Below are 24,438 nucleotides of genomic sequence, written 5' to 3'. Positions count from 1 at the left end.
TATATTATCAATCGGTGATGTTCAATGCGTTCCAGGAGTTCTTTTCTGATGAAGTGTAGTGATTTAATTCTTTGGTGTACTCACTTTCCCTCAACCTGCCTGGTCTACTTCTACTTCAGTTAGTGATTTCCTACATTTCCCAGAATGCCTTACGACAACCCCCAGAAAACCCCCAGATCTTGCTGCATTCAGTACATGTAGGTGGAGAAAGCTAATAGCGATAGCATAGTTACAGCAAGCGAGAGTTTTCCCAGTCGAAATAAAGTGAGAGTCATGCCGTTTACACAAAATGCAACGTGTCTTATGGCTGCATTGCATTCTGGTCTATTGAGTCTACTGTCAGTGGAGAAATTGAAATTGATGTCTCTGCCTCTTCTACGATGGATTTCTCCCTGTATGATTGTTTAACGTCTGTGCAAAATGGCAGCTCTAGAAAGAAGCCCTCGCTCTTTGATTCTGAGGGACTGACACTAAAATCTGACATTTACCACTGATGTTTTAGATAGTTGAAAAAATTCTGCTATTAAACGCCATTATAGCTGCGCTGGAAATATCATGATGTGATGCCATGTTGTCTAGATTTGCGAGAATAAGAAAACAACAAAATGGGCCTTGAAATGCAAGATACATGGCCAATAGCTTAGTTTTTTTTTAACAGTGTTCAAGTGTTTTCGGGTGGATTTTTCCTTTAAAGCACAATTTGTTCTAACACGATGGCATAGCGCCCTGAAACATGTCAAGCTCTACCTGAGCAGTCGGTGTGGGTGGGTGCTTTCAGAGGCTATTTGAAGAAGCAGCTATTCTAACCACTATACTAACCTCATTTTCCCCCTGCCTCTCCCGTCTCTAGCTGTGCTGTTGACTGTGTGCTGTATGAGGAGGAAGAAGAAGTCGTCAAGTCAGGAGAACAACCTCAGCTACTGGAACAACGCCATCACCATGGACTACTTCAGCAGACACGCTGTGGAGCTGCCCAGAGAGATTCACACTCTGGAGAGTGAGGTACAAACTGCTGGGACACTGATTCTATTACTGTACAGCACTGCACACTGGAGGGGGGGAGCATTTATCTGACGTTTTAAGAAGTCTGCTTTCAGTGTTACTCAGCAGGATGGTGTAGTGAGTCAGGAAAACGGCCTTCAACCAGAGGACTCAGGTTCAAGCGCCCGTGTCAGCGAGCATCCACCCTGCTGAAGTGTCCTTGAGCAAGGCGCTGAATCCCTAGCAGCTCCAGGGGTGCTGATCTGAGCAGGGGAAAAAATGTAAAATTAGTCAAATTTGCACACCTAGTTAATGCATTTTTTATTATTATCTTGAATCAAAATTCAGGAAATTCTTGTATACTGTTTACTTTCTAAACACTTATTTCTCAGGGCTTATGAAATCCTGGCAAGGGCATCAATTTGCTAGATCCTGAGCTATGGCAAAGTAATCTAATATCATTTTATATCTTATGCCATCAAGACTTCCAAACCTGCCTCAACTAAATTTCTTGGCACAAGTGGAGCAGTGACTGAAAACACATTATTATTTGGTCAGTATGATAAATTACTAGACATAGGTCAACAAACTGTCTTGCTTAGAGGAGGAATTGGTCCTGCCTGAATACTCCCCATATGTGTTTTTCTTTTTTTTCTTCTTTTTTTTAGCTATAGCTGCTGTTGTAATGATAAAAATCACAAAATTAAATTTGGACTCACTTAGGCTAAAGTAAGCCGTAAGGCATGTGCAGTGGTGGAAGAAGTACTCTGATCCTTTACTTAAGTAAAAGTACCAAACAGCAATGTAAAAATACTCCATTACAAGTAAAAGTCCTGCATGAGTATTAGCAGCAAAATGTAGTTAAAGTATTAAAGTAAAAGTAGTGGTTTGGTCCCTCCGACTGATATTTTAATAATATATGACATCATTAGATTATTAATACTGAAGCATCAGTGTGTAAGCAGCATGTTACTGTTGTAGCTGCTGGAGGTGGAGCTAGTTTGAACTACTTTATATCCAGTTAGCTAGTTTAGTCCAGTGGTTCCCAACCAAGGGGTCGGACCCCTCCAAAGGGTCACCTTGGTGGAGCTGTTAACAACTCATAGACATCTGAAATGTGACCCCGACTACACACGTCAAAAGCCAAAAAGGTGTCAAATCTCTGTCAAATAAATGTAGTGGAGTAGAAAGTACAATATTTCCCTCTGAAATGTAGTGGAGTGGAAGTCTAAAGTGGCATCAAATGGAAATACTCAAGTAAAGTACAAGTATCTCAAAATTGTACTTAAGTACAGTACTTGAGTAAATGTACTTATTACTTACTGTTATTTTCCACCACTGGGCATGTGCCACACCTTGCCATAGTGGATGCCCATGAATCCTAGCTCAAGAACAGTGGCAGTGCAAAGGTGCGCAATTCCTTCACATTTATAGAAAACAGTGCATCAGCTTGTACATGGTACAGATGGTGCCTTACAGCGCCATCTGCTGTAAAATGTACAGTACAACAGTGGCATTTGTTGAACTTGGCATCGCGACAGGATTAAAGCTACATTCTCACTCTCCTTCCTCCCATATCATTTTGATTCATCGTTGCTTTGTTCTTTTTGTTTGTGGTATTTTTTTTTTCATCTTTTCCTTGGTGACCATTTCACTGACCATGCCACTGTGTCTCCTTTCTTTTATTCCCTCCATCGCTCAATTTCCGTTCCTTTGCCATGTGTGGGTGCGGCAGGAGAGGGATGCTGAGGTTGGATCATGTTTAGGATGCTCCTGGTGACACCCAGGTGTTGTTTCCCCGCTTTACCTGTCTCTGTAGAGCAGCTGCCCCATAGTTCCCTGGTGCTAGGTAAATGACAGTGCTCTAGGAGAAACGCAAATGACGCCATGATCATAAACCGATACGACAATATTACAGCTTGATTGGCTTGGATTTTGCTGATATTAATGAGCCCTGTTCCTTCTCGTGACTCCCTGCAGAACAAATCATTTTGGTTTTTTTGCACATTCACACCTCCCTCCAGCACTGTCTTACTGCTGACTCACCACCAACAACCATTTTTACATTACTTTCTCCGTCTCTCTCTCTCTCACTCTCTCTCTCAATTCCCTCTGTTGTGCTGTTTCTTCTGAGTCATCCCTCCCTATTGTCTCTCCTCTCGTGAAGCTTTTACATCTTCCCACTCCGTCTCCCTTTGTATCTCTGTTCATCTAGCTTCGTCAGACATCTTTGTTCACCGTCTCTCTAAAAGCCCAAGATTTACCAAAGCCATATTTTTTCTTTTGCTTCCACACTAAACCTGACCCCGCTCGCTGCCTGTAGAGTGACTTAGCTCTTAGATACAGCAGGCTGCTGTGTGTGCCTAATGGTGAGGCTTGAAGCGTGAATTATGAATCATGAATCATGGCCATTGTTAGAACTGTTTGGCACCTATATTAATTTTGTGTGTGTGTGCTTGCAGGAGCATGAGACCTGCCTACCCCCTAATGGAGACTACAGTGGCAGCAGTGTGGTCCTGGTTAATCCTTTCTGCCAGGAGACGCTCTTCATCAACAGAGACAAAGCCTCTGACATCTAGAGAGAGACACACTGGTGGACTGGACTGTCAAAATAAAAGTCTCCCCCGATTGCTTTCTCCTCTTTTCCCTGCTGTTGTTGTCTATTTTATATATGTGGTAAATATTCAGAGACTTGACTTTATACTGTATATTAAAAACACAAAGAGCAGACTGAAAGAAGAGCGATGTAAACAGACACTATTTACTATGAGGATGCGCCCGCATATTTTTCTGATGTACATTTTCTACAAAGGCTTAATTGTGATAAAGGTTTTTATGTCTTTATAAAATACAGAGTATATGTGGTTTCATTTCATTACAGTGGCTTGGTGGTGAGTGCACTGTGGATGTTGCCACTTGAATTCTGCTTTAGAGAGAAATGTGCTATAAAAACATTAAAGCGGTTCTCGTTCTTTTTTTCTTTTTTTTTCTTTCAAATCAATCCCAAAATACTTAGCCTGTTGAACTTGAATTCTGCACCTATGTACTTGGGGGGAGGGGGGTACAGAGGTTTCTGACAAAATATGTTAGACCAGATCTTAGTAGAAAGGAAAAGGTTATGGTGATGGTAATGGTTAATTTGAACAGACTTCATGGTTGTTTTGGGGCATGCATCCAGCAGGGGAACAGTTTGGAGGCGTGGTGCATCTGTCGATCAAATGGAACCGACCTAAAATGGCTTTCCCCCTCATGTGTCACCAGCTTCTCTTAAGAGGGACCACATAGATGTCTTAATTCCTTATGTCAAGTTGTTGTTGGCTCTTTATATATCGGTATGTGTGTATGAATGGCCTGTTTGTGCATGCATGCATATGTGTGTGTATGTGTGTGTGTGCAAGTGTGAGTGTGCAAATGGCAAAAGTGAGTTGAGATATGTTGTATGTTGAGATGTGCTGCCCCTCAACCAGATAGATATTACTGTTGCGTTTAATCAAATAAGACTTTGTATCACTTTCAGCTGAATTGCATCTATTTCATTTTATGTATGTCTCCGTGTGTGTGTGTGTGTGTGTGTGTGTGTGTGTGTGTGTGCTTGTCTGTCTGCCATCTGTCTCTTGGTCTCTGTTTGTATAATGGAGTGACTACTGGTTGTGGCCCAATTTGAGAAAGAGTGTCTCGGCCCTGTAGAAAACAATTAGACCGACCCTCCGTCTCCCTCCATAAGTAAAATTTTTGTCCGTCAGTGCAAACTGTGTTCATTGAAGTACAGATGTCAAATGATCTAGAATTAACTGCTGGACCAGGTATATGTAAAAGGCCATAAGAAATCTTGACCAATGAAAATACTGAGATAAATAATGTACGCTGAATATTTACTGTGAGCACATACAGAGGCAGTTCAATGAAAAAAACGCATTTGAATATTTTGTTGAATTATTGAATCTGTGGTCCTTCTTCTATCATGGTTTTACTTTGCATTGTTGCAGTTTTATTCAGTAATCAATGCTGCCTGCCTCTATCGTTGCTAAAAAAAAAATTCTGCGTTGTGAGGTGTTGTTCTTAAATCACTGGTTTGGAAGTCAATGTTGAATAATGGTTTTGTTCAACATATTGATATCTACTGCATCGGATGTTCACAGCTGGGCTTGTAGTTTTGCACGCTCAAAGTGGATGTTTCACAAGATGTTCAATGGCACGGTGGAGCAGTGTTCAACATTATGTATTTTTTGTACTGTAGTATACACTGTACTTTTTACTGCTGAGCAATAAAACAAAAAAAAACTTTGGCCATGTTCTTTTTTTCTGACTTATCTTATCATTCGGCCACACAGATCTCAAAATATCTGGAGGTCTGGGAATTAAAGATACATGTCTTTATTTTGTTTTTTAATAAATGAAAGACCAAAACAATGATGTCAAGCAATAGACCTATGTGTGAATTAGATTAGGGGGCTACAGGTTAACTATATAACAAAGCTGTCAGGAATCCAGCCGAGGTCCATTGATTTTCTCATTATGCATATTCAGTTCATTTTGTGTTTGCTTTTGCCTGTCTTGTTTTCTGCTCTGTGTGTCTGTGTCCAGTTCCCATACATCCAGCCCCTCCTGCTTCAGCTCCAATGATTGGTTTACCTGTTTTCCGCTCTTACCTGCTCCACCTTGTCTCCGCCTCCTCTGCATCATCTTCCAGCCAATCTTCTGCCAGCCCATCAAAGCACACCATGTCTCCACTTATCGTTAGCTAGATGATGTATAAATACCTTGTGTTGTCAGTCAGTCTTTGCCAGTTCGTCCCAGTGTTTTCTCCTGTGTGTCGTTCCAGTGTCGTTTCCTGGTTTTCTGTAGCCCATAACTTGTTATGACCTTTTGCCTGCCTACTGGATTCTGTCTCAGCTCACTGTTTTTGTACTGTTGCCTGGATTGTTTGGATTATCTGGTTCTGACTTGGATTTGGACTTTGGTTTTCAGCTCAGTAAAGACCCTTGAACTTTTACCCCTGCCTCTGCCTGGTTCCGCTTTTGGGTCCTAACTACAAACCTGACATTACGAACTGGCAAAGACTGACTGACAACACAAGGTATTTATACATCATCTAGCTAACGATAAGTGGAGACTTTGTGTGCTTTGATGGGCTGGCAGAAGATTGGCTGGTAGATGATGCAGAGGAGGCGGAGACAAGGTGGAACAGGTAAGGGCGGGAAACAGGTAAACCAATCATTGGAGCTAAAGCAGGAGGGGCTGGATGTATGGGAACTGGACACAGACACACAGAGCAGAAAACAAGACAGGTAAAAGGAAAAGGCAAACACAAAATTAACTGAATATGCATAAATCAATGGACCTCGGCTGGATTCCTGACAAAAGCAGTGTATACCTTTCTTGCCGACCACAGCACATCCATTGATTCAGAGGGCTGGAATTTTCTCTTTGTTTACTAATGCTGCACTAATGCATGGTATAGATCTGGATATCCAATGTCAGTTCAATGTTCCATTTTACAAGCCTACTTTACTGCTCAGGAGAGATATCATTTTGTTGGGGTTGTTGTTAAAATATAAATCTAGCCAATCACGACAATTCAAATTTTTATAGTGTCTTTCTTAAATCGTCCATGTTCAAATTTTTATAGTGTCTTTCTTAAATCGTCCATGTTCAAATTTTTATAGTGTCTTTCTTAAATCGTCCACGTTCAAATATCTTTAACAATACAAGACTACATAATCTGAATAAGAGATAATCTGAATTCTTGTGATGTAGTCTTTGTAAAATGACCAAAACTTGACTATGAGTTTCTGCAGAAAAAGATGCAAAAATGTTCACGTTTAGGTAGTTTGGTCCAAATATATTTTTAAAGAGGCAATATTGCAAGAATTCAAAAATTCCTGAATATAAAGGTATTTAATCAAGATTATACTCAAAATTAGATGTCTGAGTGACTGGATTTACGTTTTCAAAATCCATGCACCTAAACAGCTGCTTAAAAGCTTCTAGACAGTTAGGTTTCTAGTATTTCACTTGGCCAAGCTCCGGTGAGAATTTGTTTAAAATTCATTCAGGACAAACCCTTTTAAATTATCTATATCTGGCCAAAAAAAAACATGAAGCACAATGTTTTTACCTTGAGACATGGTATAGCTTATTTGAAAAGAAACTATAAAAATGTATAAACGTGACCACATTAAAAGCAGCAGTAATACATGTGCCGATCATTAAACCTATTGATGATACTACTACTGCTACTACTAATGATGATAACAATAATAATAGCATACAATAATATGACAGTTGATACATTTCAAATGTTACGTGTCACTTTTTACAAATTAGATTTATAGGTTACAAGATGCCTTTGACAAAGCCCACAAAGTACAATATCTACTAGAAAGCGACATTCCTGGAGAAAATGCGTGGGCTAGCTGTACAGTACGGGATAAGACACAGTACTTGATGGCTTCTAGGGCATAAAGCCGTTGCTAGATGGTTAGAAGTGGTTGGTAGGGTGATTTTATGTGGTTGGTTGCTAGGGTGTACTAGGTGGTTGCTAGGGTGGTTCAGAAAAGAGGAACTGTAAAAACCCACCCAGCAGGTGTCACTAGTAGTAGCAGGCCTAATGTTTACAATTGAATACACAAGCAATATAACTGTAATGCAAACTGATAACTTAAAAACAAGTTTGTCTAGTCTGCACAGTAGTGTGTACTGTTGTGTCACACTGACCACCATCTCACACACTTCACATCTGTCATGATTTTTCTCTAAGGAGCCTGATGTGCCAACTTTTCAGTCTCATAGTGTTTCCATAGATGTGAATGGTATGAAGAAAGACTGGCCTAACTCTTTGATGTGCCTTCCTGTCAGCCACCTTACCTTTAGCTAACTAGTATTGTTCTGCCTTAGTCTTCAAGATTAAAGTTTTAGCAATGCAATACTTGCACGCCAGGCAACTCACTTCACACTTATTTGGAAAATGGTTGGGCATTGTGTCACAGTGACCTGTATCACTTTTTCTCTTATAGAGCCGAAATGCTGCAGCTGTAACCAGTTAAGTTGCATCATTATTGCTGTTATTATTAAGAACATACTATATTACAATGTGTACATAATAAATACATTAGAATACTAATAAGAATGAATGACTGAATGAATGAACAATTTATTGTTATAAATGAAGAATATTTTATTAATTAGTGTTGATCCTGGTGTTTCTGGAGGAGCTCCCAGCCCAGCAGCTGTCTCCCTACCACTGAAGAGACGCAGCTACCTGAGCTGGCCCGAGGCCGGCCAGCACACTGGAGTCTTCTGGCAGAACGCAGGGCAAGCTCTGGAGACGGGACCGTCCCACCGACCGCACACGCCTCCTCACTGGACTGTGAAGGTGTTTTTTTACTGCCCCATAGCACAAACAGACCATAATATATCTTTGGGGGTTGATAGGGTTGTTGATCAATATCAATGACTCATCGATTACTTGGCCAGCTGCTGAGATTCTGGCTTTCAAAACTCACTTTCCGGTCCATACTTTGTTTTGCAACAGTAATCCCCTACCCACCTACTGGCATTTTCAACTGCCCATGGATGGAGGACGGTATTACGAGCGAGCGACCAGCGTCACAACACATTTCACCTCCAAAGACTAAAAAACCTTGTTCTCAAGCCAAAAAAGCAAATGCCAAAGCAGTATTAACCTCAATTATACCAGATTTTTTATTATACCACATCAGATGCTGTTTGGCAAAGGGGTTAAATGCCATAGAGTGCCCCTGCCCCAAATTGTACATTGGTAAAACCATACGCATCCTCCACAGTCATATAATAGAACACAAAATCACCATCAATAGACCAAACTTACCCCCTTGCTGCTCACAACATGGACACTCTGCCACAGACATCAGGTTCTGGGCCATAGAGTCCATCACACCTGCCAGAGGAGGTGCTGACTTTGATTGCTGCCTCTTGCACTCAGAGGCAAGATGGATCTTCAATCTGGGCACTGTCTCCCCTGATGGACTTAATGAGCAACTGGACCTTTCTTGTTTTATTTGACCTCTGCATTCATATTTATGTTTATATGTATGCATACTGTATAAACTGAAGTTCGCTTGATAAAACTTGTTCATTTATTGCTTTGAAGTGCTTGTATTTGTTAGCACTATTTACAACAAATAAACTACTTGTTTTGTGCCTTATACGGTTTCGCGATTTTTGTAAAGCATAACATAGCATATACCATTTGGTGGATGTATTTATCCAAATCACTTTACAGTACGATGTGTTCAAGTTCAATTTATTTATATAGCACAGTTTAAAAACAACACTTGTTGACCAAGGTGCTGCACAAATCTTGACAGAGCAGATCAAAGGAGTAAAAAAAAACCCCCAGCAACAACAAACATCCACATAGCACAGGGACACAAATGAAAATAAAATAAGAAAATAGATACATAATCAAAACACCTACAGCGAGTTTCATATAGAATCAAAGGTTAAGGAGTAAAGGTTTTCAGGCTAGATTTACTCTTACTAATAATAATTGATTACATTTATATAGCGCTTTTCTAGGTACTCAAAGCACTTCACAAATGGGGGGGGGGGGGGGACTCAACTCATCCACCACCGATGTGTAGCACCCACCTGGGTGATGCACGGCAGCCAGTTTGCGCCAGAACGCTCACCACACATCAGCTATCTCAGTGGAGAGTAGAGGACTGAAAGAGCCAATTAGGTAACAAGGGATGATTAGTTGGCCATGATGGAAGGAAGGCCTGTTTGGGAATTTTGCCAGGGCACCGGGGTTACACCCCTACTCTTGCCATGAGTGCCGATGGGATCTTTATTGACCATAGAGTCAGGACCTCGGTTTAACGTCTCATCCGAAGGACGGTGCTCACTCACAGGACAGAGTCCCTGTCTCTGCCCTGGGGCATTGGGGATATTATGCACGAGACCAGAGGGAAGAGCACCTCCTACTGGTCCTCCAACACCACTTCCAGCACCAGGTGGTCTGCCATCCAAGGACTAACCACAGCCAAACCTGCTTAGCTTCCCAGGCATGCTAGCGATGTGATGCAGGAGCTGATACTGATGCTATGGGGGAGGCTGTTCCAGAGTCTTGGGGTTGCAATCACAAAAGCACGATCACCCTTACACTTCAGCCTGGAACAGCCAGTAGCTTTTGGCCAGATGACCTGAGAGACCTGCAGGACACTTGGGGGTGCAGGAGATCAGAGATATATGAGGGGGCTAACCCATTTAGGGCCTTGAAAACAAACAGCAAACCCTTAAACTCAATTTGCTGTCGTACTGGAAGCCAGTGACGAGAGGCCAGGACAGGGGAAATACGTTCTCTCTTTCTGGTGCCAGTAAGAAGCCTTGCAGCAGCATTTTGGACCGGCTGCAGACGGGACAGAGAGGACTGACTGGTACCTGAATATAGGGAGTTGCAATAATTGAGGCAGCAGGAAATAAAAGCATGAATAACTTTCTCCAGGTCATGAAAGGAGAGGAAGGGCTTGATTTTGGCTATTGTTCTGAGATGGCAGACACTGGATCTAACTACTGAGTTCATTTGTTTTTCAAAGTTATGGTCTGAATCAAAAAATACCCCAAGATTCTTGGCGAAAGGTTTGATGGTTGTGATAGAGGCTGAAGGACCAAATATAACTAACTCTGACTTACTCTCGTTAAGTTGTAGGAAGTTACTCGCCATCCAACTTTTGATGTCATCCAGACAATCCCTGAGGTTGTTTAAGGAGCATTGATCATTGGGTTTTAGAGGGAGGTATACCTGGGTATCATCGGCATATCAATGGAAGGAAACATTGTACTTGTGAATGATTTGATCTAATAGTCAAAACTTTACTGGCAAAAAACCCCAGAAATTCTTCACAGGTTATAGGGGAGACATCCAACAAGGTAGGCCTACTGTGTGAAGGGCAGATGATTGAGTTAAGGGTAGCAAATAGGACCCTGGGGTTACAGCAGTGTTTCAGAAAAATATTGGGTTCTGGCAGCCTGATACTTAATAAGCTGTTCTTTTAATATTTTATAGAAAATTTGCAGTTTATTGCTTTTCCACTGTGTGAATAAATTTTTAGCATTGGTGACCCGAGTGGCAGTCAAACCAGCACCCCTGGCATTGTTAGTGCTACACTCAGCTCAGTGAGCTACAGCCCCATGCAAAGTACACTGTAACTTCTGCTTTTACATAAATAAGGTGTATCATTATTAGTAGTAATTTGAGAGAAAAAACACATTCAACATCAACATTAAAATATAAGAGAATAACATTTCATATATTTTCATGTCCACTGAGGCTGAGTTTCTGTACGCTGTCAGAGAGAAGCTGTGAAGCTCTGGCCTCAGTTCTCTGCTCCCAGTCCTCTAGTCTGAGAGAGCTGGACCTGAGTAACAACAAACTGCAGGATTCAGGAGTGAAGCTGCTCTCTGTTGGACTGGGGAGTCCACACTGTAGACTGGAAACTCTCAAGTAAGATCCATTTCCATTTTTGTCAATTGATTTGACACATTTCTCCAAACTAAGGTCCGTGCTCTCACAACAGCCTGTCTCAGGTCAGGATTCTTCAATCAGTTCAGCAGATGGCCATTTAAATCCTGCTTTACATGCAGGTTAATGTCAGTAAATAAACACCTGACCTGTGTAGCATTTTCTCTGCTTACATGATTTTTTGACCAACTGCGATACCAACATTTAACACTATTTTGTAGCCCTTGTGAATAATTTTCCATGAAGACATTTCACTATTTCCTCTCCTTGCAGCATCAGTTGCTGAAACCTAAAATACCAGAAAGGATTCTGTCACAAACTGAGTGGAGAACTGTCAAACTGACCCAAATGAAGCCACAGAGTCAATCACCCGGTCAACAGTTTGCATTTGAGACAGTTGCATTTTTTTCTAGAATTTGACTGCATTGTCACAACTATTTTCACAGCCGCATACTAAAAAATATCTAATGTAACTTGTTTTGTGTGTGTGTGTGTGTGTGTGTGCGTGCAGGCTGCCTGCTCACAGAGGAAGGCCGTGCTTCTCTGGCCTCAGCTCTGAGCTCCAACCCCTCCCATCTGAGAGAGCTGGACCTGAGCCTCAATCATCCAGGAGAAAGAAAGAAAGAATTCCAGCAAATACAATTGGGTTCCAGCACTATGTGTTTGGACCCCTAACAAATAATGGCAATTATTTAGTGGGCACTAAATATAAAATAAAAAATATGTACAATACAACACCTTTCTCTTGAACGGTAGTGTAGCCTACTTGTACCTGTATGTCCATTTTATTGCCTTCTTGTGTTTTGGCACACACTTTTATTTAAAGTTCCATCTGTTTTTAATTGTATCTCTGTTTGTTTGTTTGTTTATTTTTAGTTGCACCTGTTTATCTCTTGTATTACCTTTTATTCCTATTTTCTTTTATTGCTGCTTTTGGATTTTATTGTATGTAAAGCACTTTGTAAACATTGTTTTTAGAAAAGTGCTATACAAATAAAGTTATTATTATTATTATTATATATTTGTTTAAGTAATAATATAATTGATTTAAGTTTAGTTGGCTGGGTGGCTTCTGAAATTTCACAGTGAAGTTGATTGGTTGTTCAGCACGTCCATTCTACACCTTTCATTTCCGGGTCAGGATAGGAAGTACTTCCGGGTGATGGTACAGATTTGTCAAATAGCCCGTGCATCGCATGGTTGATAGCTAGCAACCCGGGCCAGGTAGCAAGTGTTACGTTGCAAACAGGGAAACAGGCGGGACACTTTTTATCCATCTTTGGATAAGTTAAACTGCTAGGATACGAAGCGACGCTCTATCTTCTAATCGTTTTGACAGCTGTCCGCACTCTGAATTCAGATTTGTCATTGCTAGGTTAGCTAACTAGCTACAGCGACGTTGCTCTTTGAAAATGGCGGATGTAACAGAGAAGAGCCTGGATGATTTCTTTGCCAAGAGGGATAAAAAGAAGAAGAAAGAAAAGGGAAAGACCAAGGAATCGGCCGCTGGACCCACGTCAGCTGCCATGAAAAAGAACAAGAAGGAAAAGGAAAAGTCGGCGAAAAATGAGAATCAGGATGCACAGATTGAGAAGGTAACGGTAGTCCGGTGACTTGCCTCAACGTATTTTCCAGAGACCGGCCTGCCTGGGCGGCCGGACTGAACTAAGTTAACTGCCGTCGAAATAGGCTAGCGTTAACATTAGCTCTTGCGACTTGTGCTTTTCTAAGTAACCCTATCTGGGGAAGCCACAGAGGCCGTTATGTTTCTTAACATAGGATGTGAAATAATCCGGTGGTGTATCTAAGGTCAGGGTGGTGTATCTACAAGCTACTGACGCTAGCCTTGTGCGTGTGTTTGCGTGGAGAAGCTGTCATTCTGCTTCAGTCGTGGTTTTCTGACCAGGCCGAGCCGCCATTGTCATCGGTTTCGATGGTTGACAGCGTTAGCGTACTACCGTACCGGCATGTGGCGAATGGGGACAGCGTAACGGATGCCTGTGAATTGGATGACATTCCTAAACCATCTAATATAATGTTACACAACTTGAAACACTGGGGACAACGCTGCCATGCCATGTAGAAAATGCAACCATGCAGACATTTCTGGTCCGTGTCACCTTTTCTTGAGAAAAAAAGGACTGGCCTGCAGCTGTTTTCCACGAAGAACCTCAATACAGAGTTTACCAATTAATCATAACCCATATTACTTTTCTGTGCAATGAGTTGTTTGAGATAATTCATGTAATTACAGTGTAATGGGCTAAGTGTGCATTCTGTTTGTTCAGGAGGATGAGGAATGGAAAGAGTTTGAGCAGAAGGAAGTGGACTACAGCGGGCTTCGACTCCAAGCTTTACAGATAAGGTGAAGGCAGAAGAAGTTAAACCTGTATACAGGAGGAGCTGTCGGCTGCTCGAGGTGTGTTCATCTCTGCTTGACTGTTTCTGGTTGTTTGCAGTGACGAGAGGGAGGAAGAAGAGTACGAGAAGGAGGAGGTTGGTGAAGATGGCGAGATCATCCTGGTCAGCGGAGACAAAGTGTCTGGGCCCTGGAACAAGTCTGGCGCTGCTCCTGCCCCACCCCCACCTGTGGGTGAGTAAACTGGCTCTAATCCTCCTTGTTTTTTTTTTTTCAAGCCTTTTCCAACTTATTAGTCTGCAGGGAAATCAGAAATTAATTAGGACTAGGGGCAAACATGCCCTTGAAAATTCAGAAAATGCCTGTGAAATGAAAAATGAGTGGGCAAATGCTCCTGATAATTAGGAGAAAACCTTTTCTGCATTGTACCTTGTTCACTACTGACTACTGTCCCTTGTGGGCCACCGTAGTTCATTAGTGGGAGCATATGACAAGGCAATTCTTCCAGTGCATTCTGGGTCACGAAAATTGAGTGTTTTTTGTATGCGTTTGTTTAATCAGAAAACAGCTGAGAACACAGCCTGAAGCAGTAAAAAATATCTGATTGTTACCGTTTGACGTGTTTCTTTGCCAGTATGAGATGCAAATGTATTACTATGTATTATGTTAAATAAAATCGCCCCTCAAAAGGAACAAATGGCCCCAAAAATTTAACTTCTTACCCTGGTTGGCAGCAGCATCATTTTTTCCTCCTCTAATTGGTTGGTTTGGTGACTACAGAGGAAGAGGAGGTACCTGAGGCCAAGCCCAGCGGTGTATATCGCCCCCCAGGGGCCCGGCTGACCACCACCAAACGAGGCCCCACCCAAGGCCCTCCTGAGATTTTCAGTGACACACAGTTCCCCTCTCTGCTGGCCACTGCCAAGCATGTGGAGACACGCAAGTAAGTGAAGCTTCAGTGACAACAGTTTGTTTTAAGGGGTACGCATTCCGAAAAGTAGGGTCATGTTTCAGAGTTAATCAAACGATATGTGTGTGTTTTTAGGGACAGAGAAATGGAGAAGACCTTTGAGGTGGTGAAGCACAAGAACCGTGGTAGAGAGGAGGGAGGCGGCGCTTCTATGCAGCATTTGCAGCTTGACAACCAGTACGCCATCTTGGGGGATAAGTAGAGCCGTTCCCCTCCGTCCCCCTGCCCCTCCAGCGCGGTCCTGCCCAGCCCCCTGAAGGAAGCTGAACCACAGCTGTGTGGACTGCAGTCCTGACAAAGCTCGTGCTGCCACCATCACCACACTGGTTATTTTTTTCTCTCTCACACACACGCACGCACACACACACACCCACACACACACTGCATCGCAGACACATAGACACTCAGATTCATACATAGAAATACCACTACAACACATACAGTGACACTCCCATCATATAGATGAATGACATACATTATATACACAAGCACTTGGTTGGCAAAACTGAGGGACTGCATCTGAAGGGGCTGTTGCAACAGGGAATAATTGAAAAAAGAATTAGCAAAATACACCCATACGTACGACACTGCAGCAACAACAAATGACAACATAGTTGTCCTTTGTGGATTGTACTCAGAGCAGCAGTTGTGTGATGCAACTTCTCTCTGGACTTCAACTTGCTTCGATAAAGCCACAGAGGATCGAAGATGACTTTAGGCAAGATGATTTTACGAACTTCTGTTAAAATATATATTTTTTGCAAGATCGTTATAACCCAATCGCACATGGTATTTTGGGGTGTGTTTGAGTTGCGGATTGGGTTACGGGAGGGGGAGACTACCTCAGCAGCAAAGCTGTGGTGACCATGTGGACTGAGCTTTTGGCTGTGGTGGTGAATGGGGCAAACATCAACCCCCCCACATACAAGCTGACCATCAGGCTCTTTCATTTAGAAACTTCAAGCTTTGTTTTTTTCCTTAATGATGATGACACTCTGCAAAGATCTGTGGACAAGGAGTAAAAGGTTGTGGTCCTCATTTAGAATTACTATTTAAAGTGGCCTTACTGTTAAAGAGAGAAACTGCTTTGTCATCTGGAGAGAACCTTGCTTGTCGTCTCATGGGGTGTTGCCTGCCTCTGGATCTCACCACTTTGTGAAGAAAAAAAAAAAACTTCTGTTCAAGAATGTAGTGCTGTTGTAGTTTGCCTGATAATTACAGCTACTAACTGTCCTTCATATCCACTGTTTGATTTTGCTACCCTCATTTTATTTTGGTTTCTTAGACATCGGCAAAAGCATAATTAAAGCTCATTTCTAATCTGAAATCATTCCTTTGGTAACTGACTTTATCAAATGTTGTTCAGTTAATTTCAGCCAACATTTCGACGATGTATTCGCTCTTATGTGTGTCCACTGTGAAGAAACAAGTGGTTTACTGTGGTTTGACACCAGATGGTCACAGATGTTACAATGTCAAGAAATGCACAATCTGCAGTACGCCACATAAAGACTGGTGTTTGTTACACCACTTTAAATTCATATTTGTTGAGCTGTTTCCCAGATGCATTGCATTAGTTTTAACTAAGACACACAATTTTATGTAAAGTGGAACTTTTCAGCCCCAGTGTTAACGATATATTTTTCATCAAGGCTTTTCCTCATAGGCAAACATATTGTCTCAGCCCTTATTGCAACTTTTTTAGAACAGGTAGGAATAATTTCAGTTCGTGAGAGTTAAAGCATCTACTCTTCTGTAATTACATATTGCCATCGAACCAACAGACCACTATCGACTCACGAGACAATGGTTTGGTTTACCCAGTTACAATCAAATGGGTTTTTACAACCATAGTTGTGTTTAGATAGGGGAAGAAGAACTGGATTTATGTTTCATGTTTCTGTCCTCGCCATAAAAGATGTCAGGGAACGCTGACCCTGCCAGAACACTGTGGGTGGAAGTAGTTAACATGTCTAATGAAAAGAGAACAGCCTAACACAAAGAAAATAAAGTGATCCTTGTGAATGATGTCTCGTCTGAATTTTTGTTGAAAGTGCATATTTTTTTAAGTGTCCATTTCCAAAACACCATATAGCTATTTTTTAGAAAGAAAGCATTATACACACTTCATCATTCAATATCTCCAAAATGAAGAGTACCCAGTCTGTAGAAGGGTTATCCTTTTGTCAAGCAAAAAAAAAAAGTACCATCACTTATATAAATGTTGTGATATCAATAATTTTGTTAGAGTAGGTGTTACTTTTTTTTCAAATAGAGGATAAATCAATTTGGAGCAACATTTAAATTGGCCATTACATGTGATAAATATTGTAATTGTCATGTTTGATACATTCAAAGTGAACTTCCTTATTTTTTGGGGGAAAATATAACAAAGGGGTTTCTCTCAGCAATTGGCCTCAAACCAAACAAACACATAAATGAGCAATTCAATGATGATTTTCTCACTCAATACATCAAATAATGCATTTATTTATTTGAAGGAGACAGATTTACATCAGGATGATTCATCTTATGTTTGGCTTTCATCCTGATGGCACTCCACTTGGTCCATTAGGAGTTGTCTGCATTATTAACAGTGGAGTTCAGATGCTCTGTTGTGTTTGTTCTCTGTGTCTCGTTTAGCATCACTGGAAAAGACAAGATGAGCAACATTGAGGGCATAAAGATACACAGCAAAATAAAAAATATTCATTAATAATTGCCACACCCTCTCTCACTCTGTCTCTTAAACACACACACACACACACATATTGCTGAGATTATTAGTAACACCAATCAGTTTTCTAGGTTATTATCCAGAGTAAAGGTTGTTGATCTTTCAAAATCGATGGGAGTGAACAACCATCCATTAAATTGCGGAGTGTGCTGAAAAATTTCTTACCCGCTGCTTCCGTTGGTTCAAACTCTCCATCATTTTCAAGACTGTGATAGTAACCGTGTTGCCACTGAGAGAAAAATAAATCAAGAATTTATTACACTAATGACTAGGTATTAATGAGAATTTGAAGAGTTTGCGTCCTAAAATCAATATATGCCTTTTGGAGAAAAAAAAAACATCTGAAGTTCATTCTTCAGTGCGTCTGAAATAGTTACACAAGAGCCTGTCTATAAAATTGTTATAATTTTGTCTCCAGTGATTTAAGTTACCTAATAGCCTTTAAAAAGTAGCATAATTTCACTCTCAAAAAGTTCAGGGACAACACATGAGTGTGTTACTTTCCAACACACCATAACAACACACACTGACACAACATGCTGATAGTAACGCATTGAAGAGTTAAATGTGTGTTGTCCTAAATTGTATTGAAAAAAGTCTTTTTTAAGAGTGCTGTTTTAGTTATGTGCCATCAATCATAGGTAGGTGTCATGTTGTATTCTGATATTTTTTGCAATTATTTGTTGAATTATCATCAATATCATGAATATACCTTCAATATTTGCTCTAATCCTATATATATATTCTGTTCTCTGCTGCTGCAGTGGTCCAATTTGCCCACAGAGGAATCATTTCAAGTTTCATCTGAACTAATCAAACTGTCCATAGGAGGTGAGACCATTAACAACAAGATTTGACTCCTGCCATGATTTGGCATCCAAACATCCAACTCTTAGTCGTTGGTAAATATAACATTATAGTAACATGCTTCAAGAAAGTCCACCTACTTCTGCTGTGGTTTTTGGTGGCACCTTGTCCTCTGCCATCTGAAAGTAAAATGCATAACACTCAGTAAGTAAGATTAATTTAAAAAATATTAAAGTATTAAACCTATAGAACTCCTGCTGATCAAAGGACATAATAGTGTATCATTGCCCAGTTCCCTTTTGGGAATGTGTTTACCCTGTTCCTAAAAGGACATTGACACACCACTTATCAAATAAAGCAGCAAAATGATCAATACATGAACTTGTTTCATAGAAACTGGAGCAGTATGATACATGCTGTAGGCCTTGCCTCTGGCTTGTTTATCCACCATTGGATAGAATTCAATAAAATGTGCTTTTAGTCCTTGGTTAAAGTCAGAGTTTATTGTACAAAACTGGAAATCAAAAGTCTGGTTCTTCTTATGTTTAACACTAATCAGAGCTGTTAGTCTTAACATGAGTCCTATTGAATATGTACCATCAGACATATGTTGTATTGGACTCTGATATTTTTTGCAATTGTTTGTTGAATTATCTTCAATATTACGAATATACCTTCAATATTTGCTCTAGTCCTATATACAGTATATATCCTATTCTCTACTGCTGCAATGGCCCAATTTGCCCACGGGGATCATTTCAAGTTTCATCTGAACTAATTAAACTGTCCATAGGAGGTGAGACCATTAACCAGAACATTTGACTCCTGCCATGGTTTGGCATCCAAACATCCAACTCTTAGTCGTTGGTAAATATAACATTATAGTAACATGCTTCAAGAAAGTCCATCTACATCTTCTGTGGCATTTAATGACCCATTCCCATTTTCAAGTGGCCTTGTGCTTCCTCGTGGCCACTGAAAGTAAAAGACGCTCAGTAAGATTAATTTAAAAAAAATGATTTAACCTTAAATATTAAAGTACGGTATTAAACCCAGAGAACTCCTGCTGACCAAAGGACATAATAATGTATCATTGCCCAGTTCCCTTTTGGGAATGTGTTTACCCTGTTCCTAAAAGGACATTGACACACCGCTTATCAAATAAAGCAGCAAAATGATCAATACATGAACTTCTTTCATAGAAACTGGAGCAGTATGATACATACTGTAGGCCTGGTCTCTGGCTTGTTCATCCATCATTGGATAGAATTCAATAAAATGTGCTTCTAGTCCTTGGTTCAAATCAGAGTTGATTGTATAAAAATCAAAAGTCTGGTTTTTCTTATGTTTAACACTAATCTGAGCTGTTAGTCTTAACATGTGTCCTATTGAATATGTACCATATAGCAATTAGAAAGGCAAAAGAAATGTCTAAGTCTGACTTCTCAGGAATAACATTTGAAAACCACCAAACAATAGCAATAGTTGAGATGTTATTATCCTTTTTAGTAGGCTATCATAAATTTGGGTGAAATCTTACCACAGTTTCGGGCGCTGCTAGAATAAGGCCCAACAAACACAGCAGTATGATCCCCCTCATCTTCAACACAAATCACCATCCTACCCGCATCCGCACGCACACCTGCTTTATACTGTCACATGTGGGTGGAGTCTGTTAGATTTTGGACTGTATTTTTCTTCTAGTCTGATAACAAAGTTCAACTGACTCTGGGGGGGCGCGCGCTACAGCCTCGCTCCCGCTCGTTGCCATGACGCTGAATGTAAACCTGAAGGTGAACGGGAGAGATGGATGGCACATCCCGCTTAAAGACTGATAAATGAAGTTGTAATGTCGCTTTTTTTATTCCCAAACCTTACAACAATAGTTCAAGTCATATTTTCAAACAATTTCACAGCGGTTGTGAAGCGGTTGGCTTTGTTTTGCCGTGTTTTTGTCGTGTTTCAAACAGGGGAGATATGAAGGCTCACAGCAGCGAAGTAGGCGTGTTTGTCCGGATCAGGCCAACGGCAAACTTCGCTCAACGTCTTATTGAATGTCTTCCAGATGGACAAGTAGGTGTTAAATGGACTTTGGAAGCCACTTGACAACATATTACTAAGTGAAGTAGCGTAGTGGGGAATAAAACGGTGGGTAACTTTAAACTGTGGCCTCCAGTAGGCGATAACAGTTAACTTATCACTATATCTTCAAACAAGACTAGGTCAAAACCTAGTATATGGCTGGACCGTGTATGAGTGTGCCACGTGCCACGGCCGACCAATGGTGTAACTAACTCCGCTGTAGACTGCTAATACAGAATAATAGTGCGTACATCCATACTGATCCCCGTTCCAGCGCGTCCCGTCTCCTCTCTCCAACGCTGTCGTCTCCACCGCACCCACGGCCCGCATCGAGCTGCCCGATCCAAGTGCCAGGCGCTCTAGTACCCATCGGTGCCGAAAACGCTGTTCACCGGACACCGGGAGTGCATCATCGTCAGGACCCCCGCCGAAATCTCGGTCGGATCACCGGGAACAAATCGCCGCCCAGCTATCGGCACTGGCCGGAACCGTGCAAGGCCGGCAATAAGCCCTCGGCATGATGAAACCTCCATGCTTGTTTGTGTCTCTCTCTCCACCGACAGAACAGAGGGCTGTCAGGTGGACTGAGCTTGCACATATGCATAGAAATAAACGGTGATATGATATAATTGTATAGATTCTACTTTGGCTTCAGCTTACATGCATAATATTGTTCTGCCTGCTTACTGTGTGGGAGAAACGGGCTCCTGATCTCAGCGGAGAAACAAGATGGCGGAGAAAACAAAACTTAAATTTCTGGCTCTGTGATCCTATGATGTGCCACGTGCCACGGCCGACCAATGGTGTAACTTGATCACTCAGTCAGTCAGTCAGTCAGTCAGTGAGTGACAGACATTCGCGTTTATAGGGCTGGCCCCGCTGTTGCAGTCCATTACTTACATATAGCTTAGCTACATCACTTCGATACTATTCACTATGCTGTATAGGGCTATAACCTACAGTCCATGGCTATAACCAGATAGGAAGGTGTTAGTGATTCAATGTTTAATATATCGTTAAGTAGCCTAACGTTATATCAGATTCGCCGTTTTGGTTTAGGTGAAAAAATGCAAAGTGAAGTTAACATTGACTTAGTGTGGATAATTGTTTGCTTTTTCAGCGTTGAAAAGGCAACATTGAATCAGCATTGATTTATGATAGGCCTATCTTGAGTGGCCTGCATTATCTTTACATTTATTTTTCTGTATTGAAATTTGAAGATTCCCAATATAGTGATGTTCAAACTGTGCATGCAGACGAAAAAATGAATAGGCTACTTAAGCCCCAACTTTAATTTCGGAGAATGTCTGGGTCCATCACTGGCGCCAAAAGGAATATTGACAGCTATACCAGACTTATCAATAATCTTTTATTTCACAGCATTATTCATTTTAGGTTGATAGCAAACATCACAATAAATTAATAGAGCTCATAGTTGTTTAATTAACTGGATTGGATGTATTTATGGATCTGATCTTCTATATGTAGGCTATATAGGTGCATTTTTACTCTGTCTTTGGAATCCATCTCTGGACAATCAGAGGAAAGCCTGGAAAGCTCTAAAGAGAAGACAGGTGTAGTTTATTACAGCATGTCTCAGTACAAGCTATGTTACCCTAACCTGTGGATGCCTGGCTTAACAGGATCAGCAACTAGTCAGAGGTCAGCAGATTGTGTGTTTCAATCCCCTGGAGTGGATGTTTGGTTTGAGATCCAGCAGTAAGAGGAAACTGAAATGATCTCAGACAACCTAAGCTAGAGTTTCAATCAGTAGGTCAGAGGAATAAACTATTTCAAGAGCCCTTTGAAACGGTAGTTCACAACCCCAGTTGTAACCTTAAATTATTTTCTTTTTTTGAGAGCCACTATCCTGAGACTTTCAGTGAACAAGTTCAGAAGTTGAGCCGAGAGATAAGTAGATACACAAAGTAACCAAGGTCTTGCCTTTGATACCAGCCAGCATCTAGAGGATGCTGGCTGGTATCAAAAGCTCTCAGAAAACAAGCTCAGCAACGATATGACCCAGTGGCTCAAAGTGCTGGCCAGCTGTCAGCACATTTTGACGTTCTGGGTTCAGAGGTTAGGCCCACTTTCCACTCTTTGGTTGCAAGTAACTTTTGAAAGCCAACAAAAAACCAAGTTATGAGGTTAAGGAGTCAAGCCTGAGTAAGATTTTGAAAGCCAACATACAGAGTAAAGATTGAAATGCTCGGAGAAAAACTGCTCTACATCAGGAAGACCCAGTGGCTTATAGAGTTAGATGGCAACTTGAAGGTTTTGAGGTTGTGGGTGCAAGCCTGAGCAAGCGCACCAATTTTGAAAGCCAACATCCCCGAATAAAGATTGAAAAGCTCTGACAAAAAGCACTGTGCAAGTTTTAAATGAGTATGGAGTAATATCTGGCTATAAAACGAATGATTCAAAATCGGAAGCAATGGTGCTGTCAGGTACGTGGCCATCACAATTGGATAACCAGGTCAGGTTTCATTGGTCTAGGGAGGGCTTCAGATACCTAGGCATTATCATCACTCCCTCCACCTCAAAACTGTATGAAGCCAACTATGGAAAGTTACTGAGGGAGATAAAGGAGGATATGCTTAGATGGGAGATTCTCCTCTTATCACTAATTGGTAGAATTGGAACTATCCGAATGAATGTTTTGCCCAGACTGCTTTTTCTATTTCAATCTTTGCCAGTAGGAGTCCCTATGGTAGCATTCAACGCTCTTGACAAATTGATATCAAGATTCGTATGGCAAAATAAAAAACCTAGAGTTAGACTCAAGACTTTGTTACTACCAAAGCAAAAAGGGGGCCTTAATCTGCCCAACATTAAATTCTACTTTTGGGCAGCACAGCTGAGGACCCTGATAGCATGGATAACAAATGATATGGAAACGGGTTGGGTGAGTATAGAGCAAAATTCATGCCCCAGTATTTCCCTGGAAGGGCTACCATTCCTGAGTCAAGCATATTGGAAGAAATTAAAAGTAGATAATGAATGGATTAAATTCACAATGAAAACTTGGCTAGTTATTAGAAAACGACTAAACCTTTTTAATTCTATATCCAGAGCATTAAAAATAGCGGCTATTCCAGAATTCCTACCTAACAAAATAGATAACGGCTTCAGAAAATGGGCGGATAAAGGGCTAACTATTGTGGATCAGCTTTTTTGTGGGGAAACCTTGAAATCATATGTACATCTTCAGAAAGAATTTGGTCTGTCAGGGATGGATTTTTTTTAGATTTCTTCAAGTGCGACACTACTTACAGACACATGCAGATTGGGAGCAGATATGTAAACTACCATCTAATTTAGAAAAGATTTTTATGTTGACTATGGAGGGAGTGATAAAAAAGAACCTGATAGCCCACTTATACAGATGGCTTCAAGATAACGTAACAGGAAATACTATGGAAACGAAACAGAAATGGGAATTAGTAATGAGTATTTGTATCACTGATGAAATGTGGGAAAAGACATGCCTTGATGGTCACAGGCTAACAAGCAGTCCTACCTGGAGGGAGTTTGAATGGAAATCTAGAATGAGAGTATTTAAGACTCCTCTTGTGTTAGCGAGATACAGTAACACCTCAGAATTATGCTGGAGAGAATGCGGGAAGATTGGCGACCATACCCATATTTTTTGGGATTGTCCCAAATTGTATCAATATTGGAGAGACATTCAGGCAGAGATCAAGCAAATCATGGGGGTAGACCTGCCTCTAGAGCCAGCATTCTTTATTTTAGGAGAGACTCCAGAGGATATAGATACCAAAAATCAGACATATTTACTTGGGGTGTTGCTGCTGATCGCAAAGAAGATGATTACAGTGTTATGGAGAAATGTAAAGCCACCAACTGTCCAACAATGGAGGGAAAGGTTAAAAAGTGTATATTTGATGGAAAGCATAACAGCTAAACTCCAACTAAGGACTGATGTTTTCAACATTAAGTGGACACCGGTAATACTACAGCTACCGAGACTGAATAAG

General features: G+C 41.0%; 2 protein-coding genes across 4 annotated transcripts in view; both read left to right on the top strand.

Annotated features, from left to right (window-relative positions):
• Positions 1–5,267, top strand: part of tmem108 (transmembrane protein 108) — a 42,004-nt gene extending 36,737 nt beyond the window's left edge. Inside the window, exons 4-6 of one of the 2 annotated variants that reach the window (XR_011695609.1) lie at positions 851–1,002; positions 2,717–2,830; positions 3,444–3,568. Coding sequence is in view for 1 of the 2 variants with exons in the window: in XM_071525856.1 (XP_071381957.1) it covers positions 851–1,002; positions 3,444–3,560 (269 nt within the window). In the remaining variant the exon portion in view is untranslated. Of the gene's footprint in view, positions 1–850; positions 1,003–2,716; positions 2,831–3,443 lie in introns of both variants that reach the window. The other variant, XM_071525856.1, reaches the window with a different exon arrangement.
• A 7,402-nt stretch (positions 5,268–12,669) lies between these two features.
• On the top strand, positions 12,670–16,831 carry cdv3 (carnitine deficiency-associated gene expressed in ventricle 3). Of its 2 annotated transcripts, none has more exons than XM_071525829.1 (5): positions 12,670–13,080; positions 13,777–13,850; positions 13,945–14,078; positions 14,625–14,787; positions 14,890–16,831. In XM_071525829.1, the coding sequence occupies exons 1-5, from the start codon at positions 12,898–12,900 to the stop codon at positions 15,014–15,016; spliced, it is 681 nt and encodes a 226-aa protein (XP_071381930.1). In that variant the 5' UTR covers positions 12,670–12,897; the 3' UTR covers positions 15,017–16,831. The 2 variants fall into 2 exon arrangements, with proteins under 2 accessions (XP_071381930.1, XP_071381929.1); XM_071525828.1 differs by having other exon boundaries at positions 13,774–13,850.
• Positions 16,832–24,438: the final 7,607 nt, after the last annotated feature.

Source organism: Centroberyx affinis, unplaced genomic scaffold, assembly GCF_046629955.1.
Source record: "Centroberyx affinis isolate AG114_WGS23_722 - 3 ecotype Tasmania unplaced genomic scaffold, CSIRO-AGI_Caff_v1 ptg001340l_1, whole genome shotgun sequence".
NCBI lineage: Eukaryota > Metazoa > Chordata > Actinopteri > Beryciformes > Berycidae > Centroberyx > Centroberyx affinis.
Note: the sequence above shows the minus strand (reverse complement) of the source record. Positions and strands in the feature narration are given on the sequence as shown.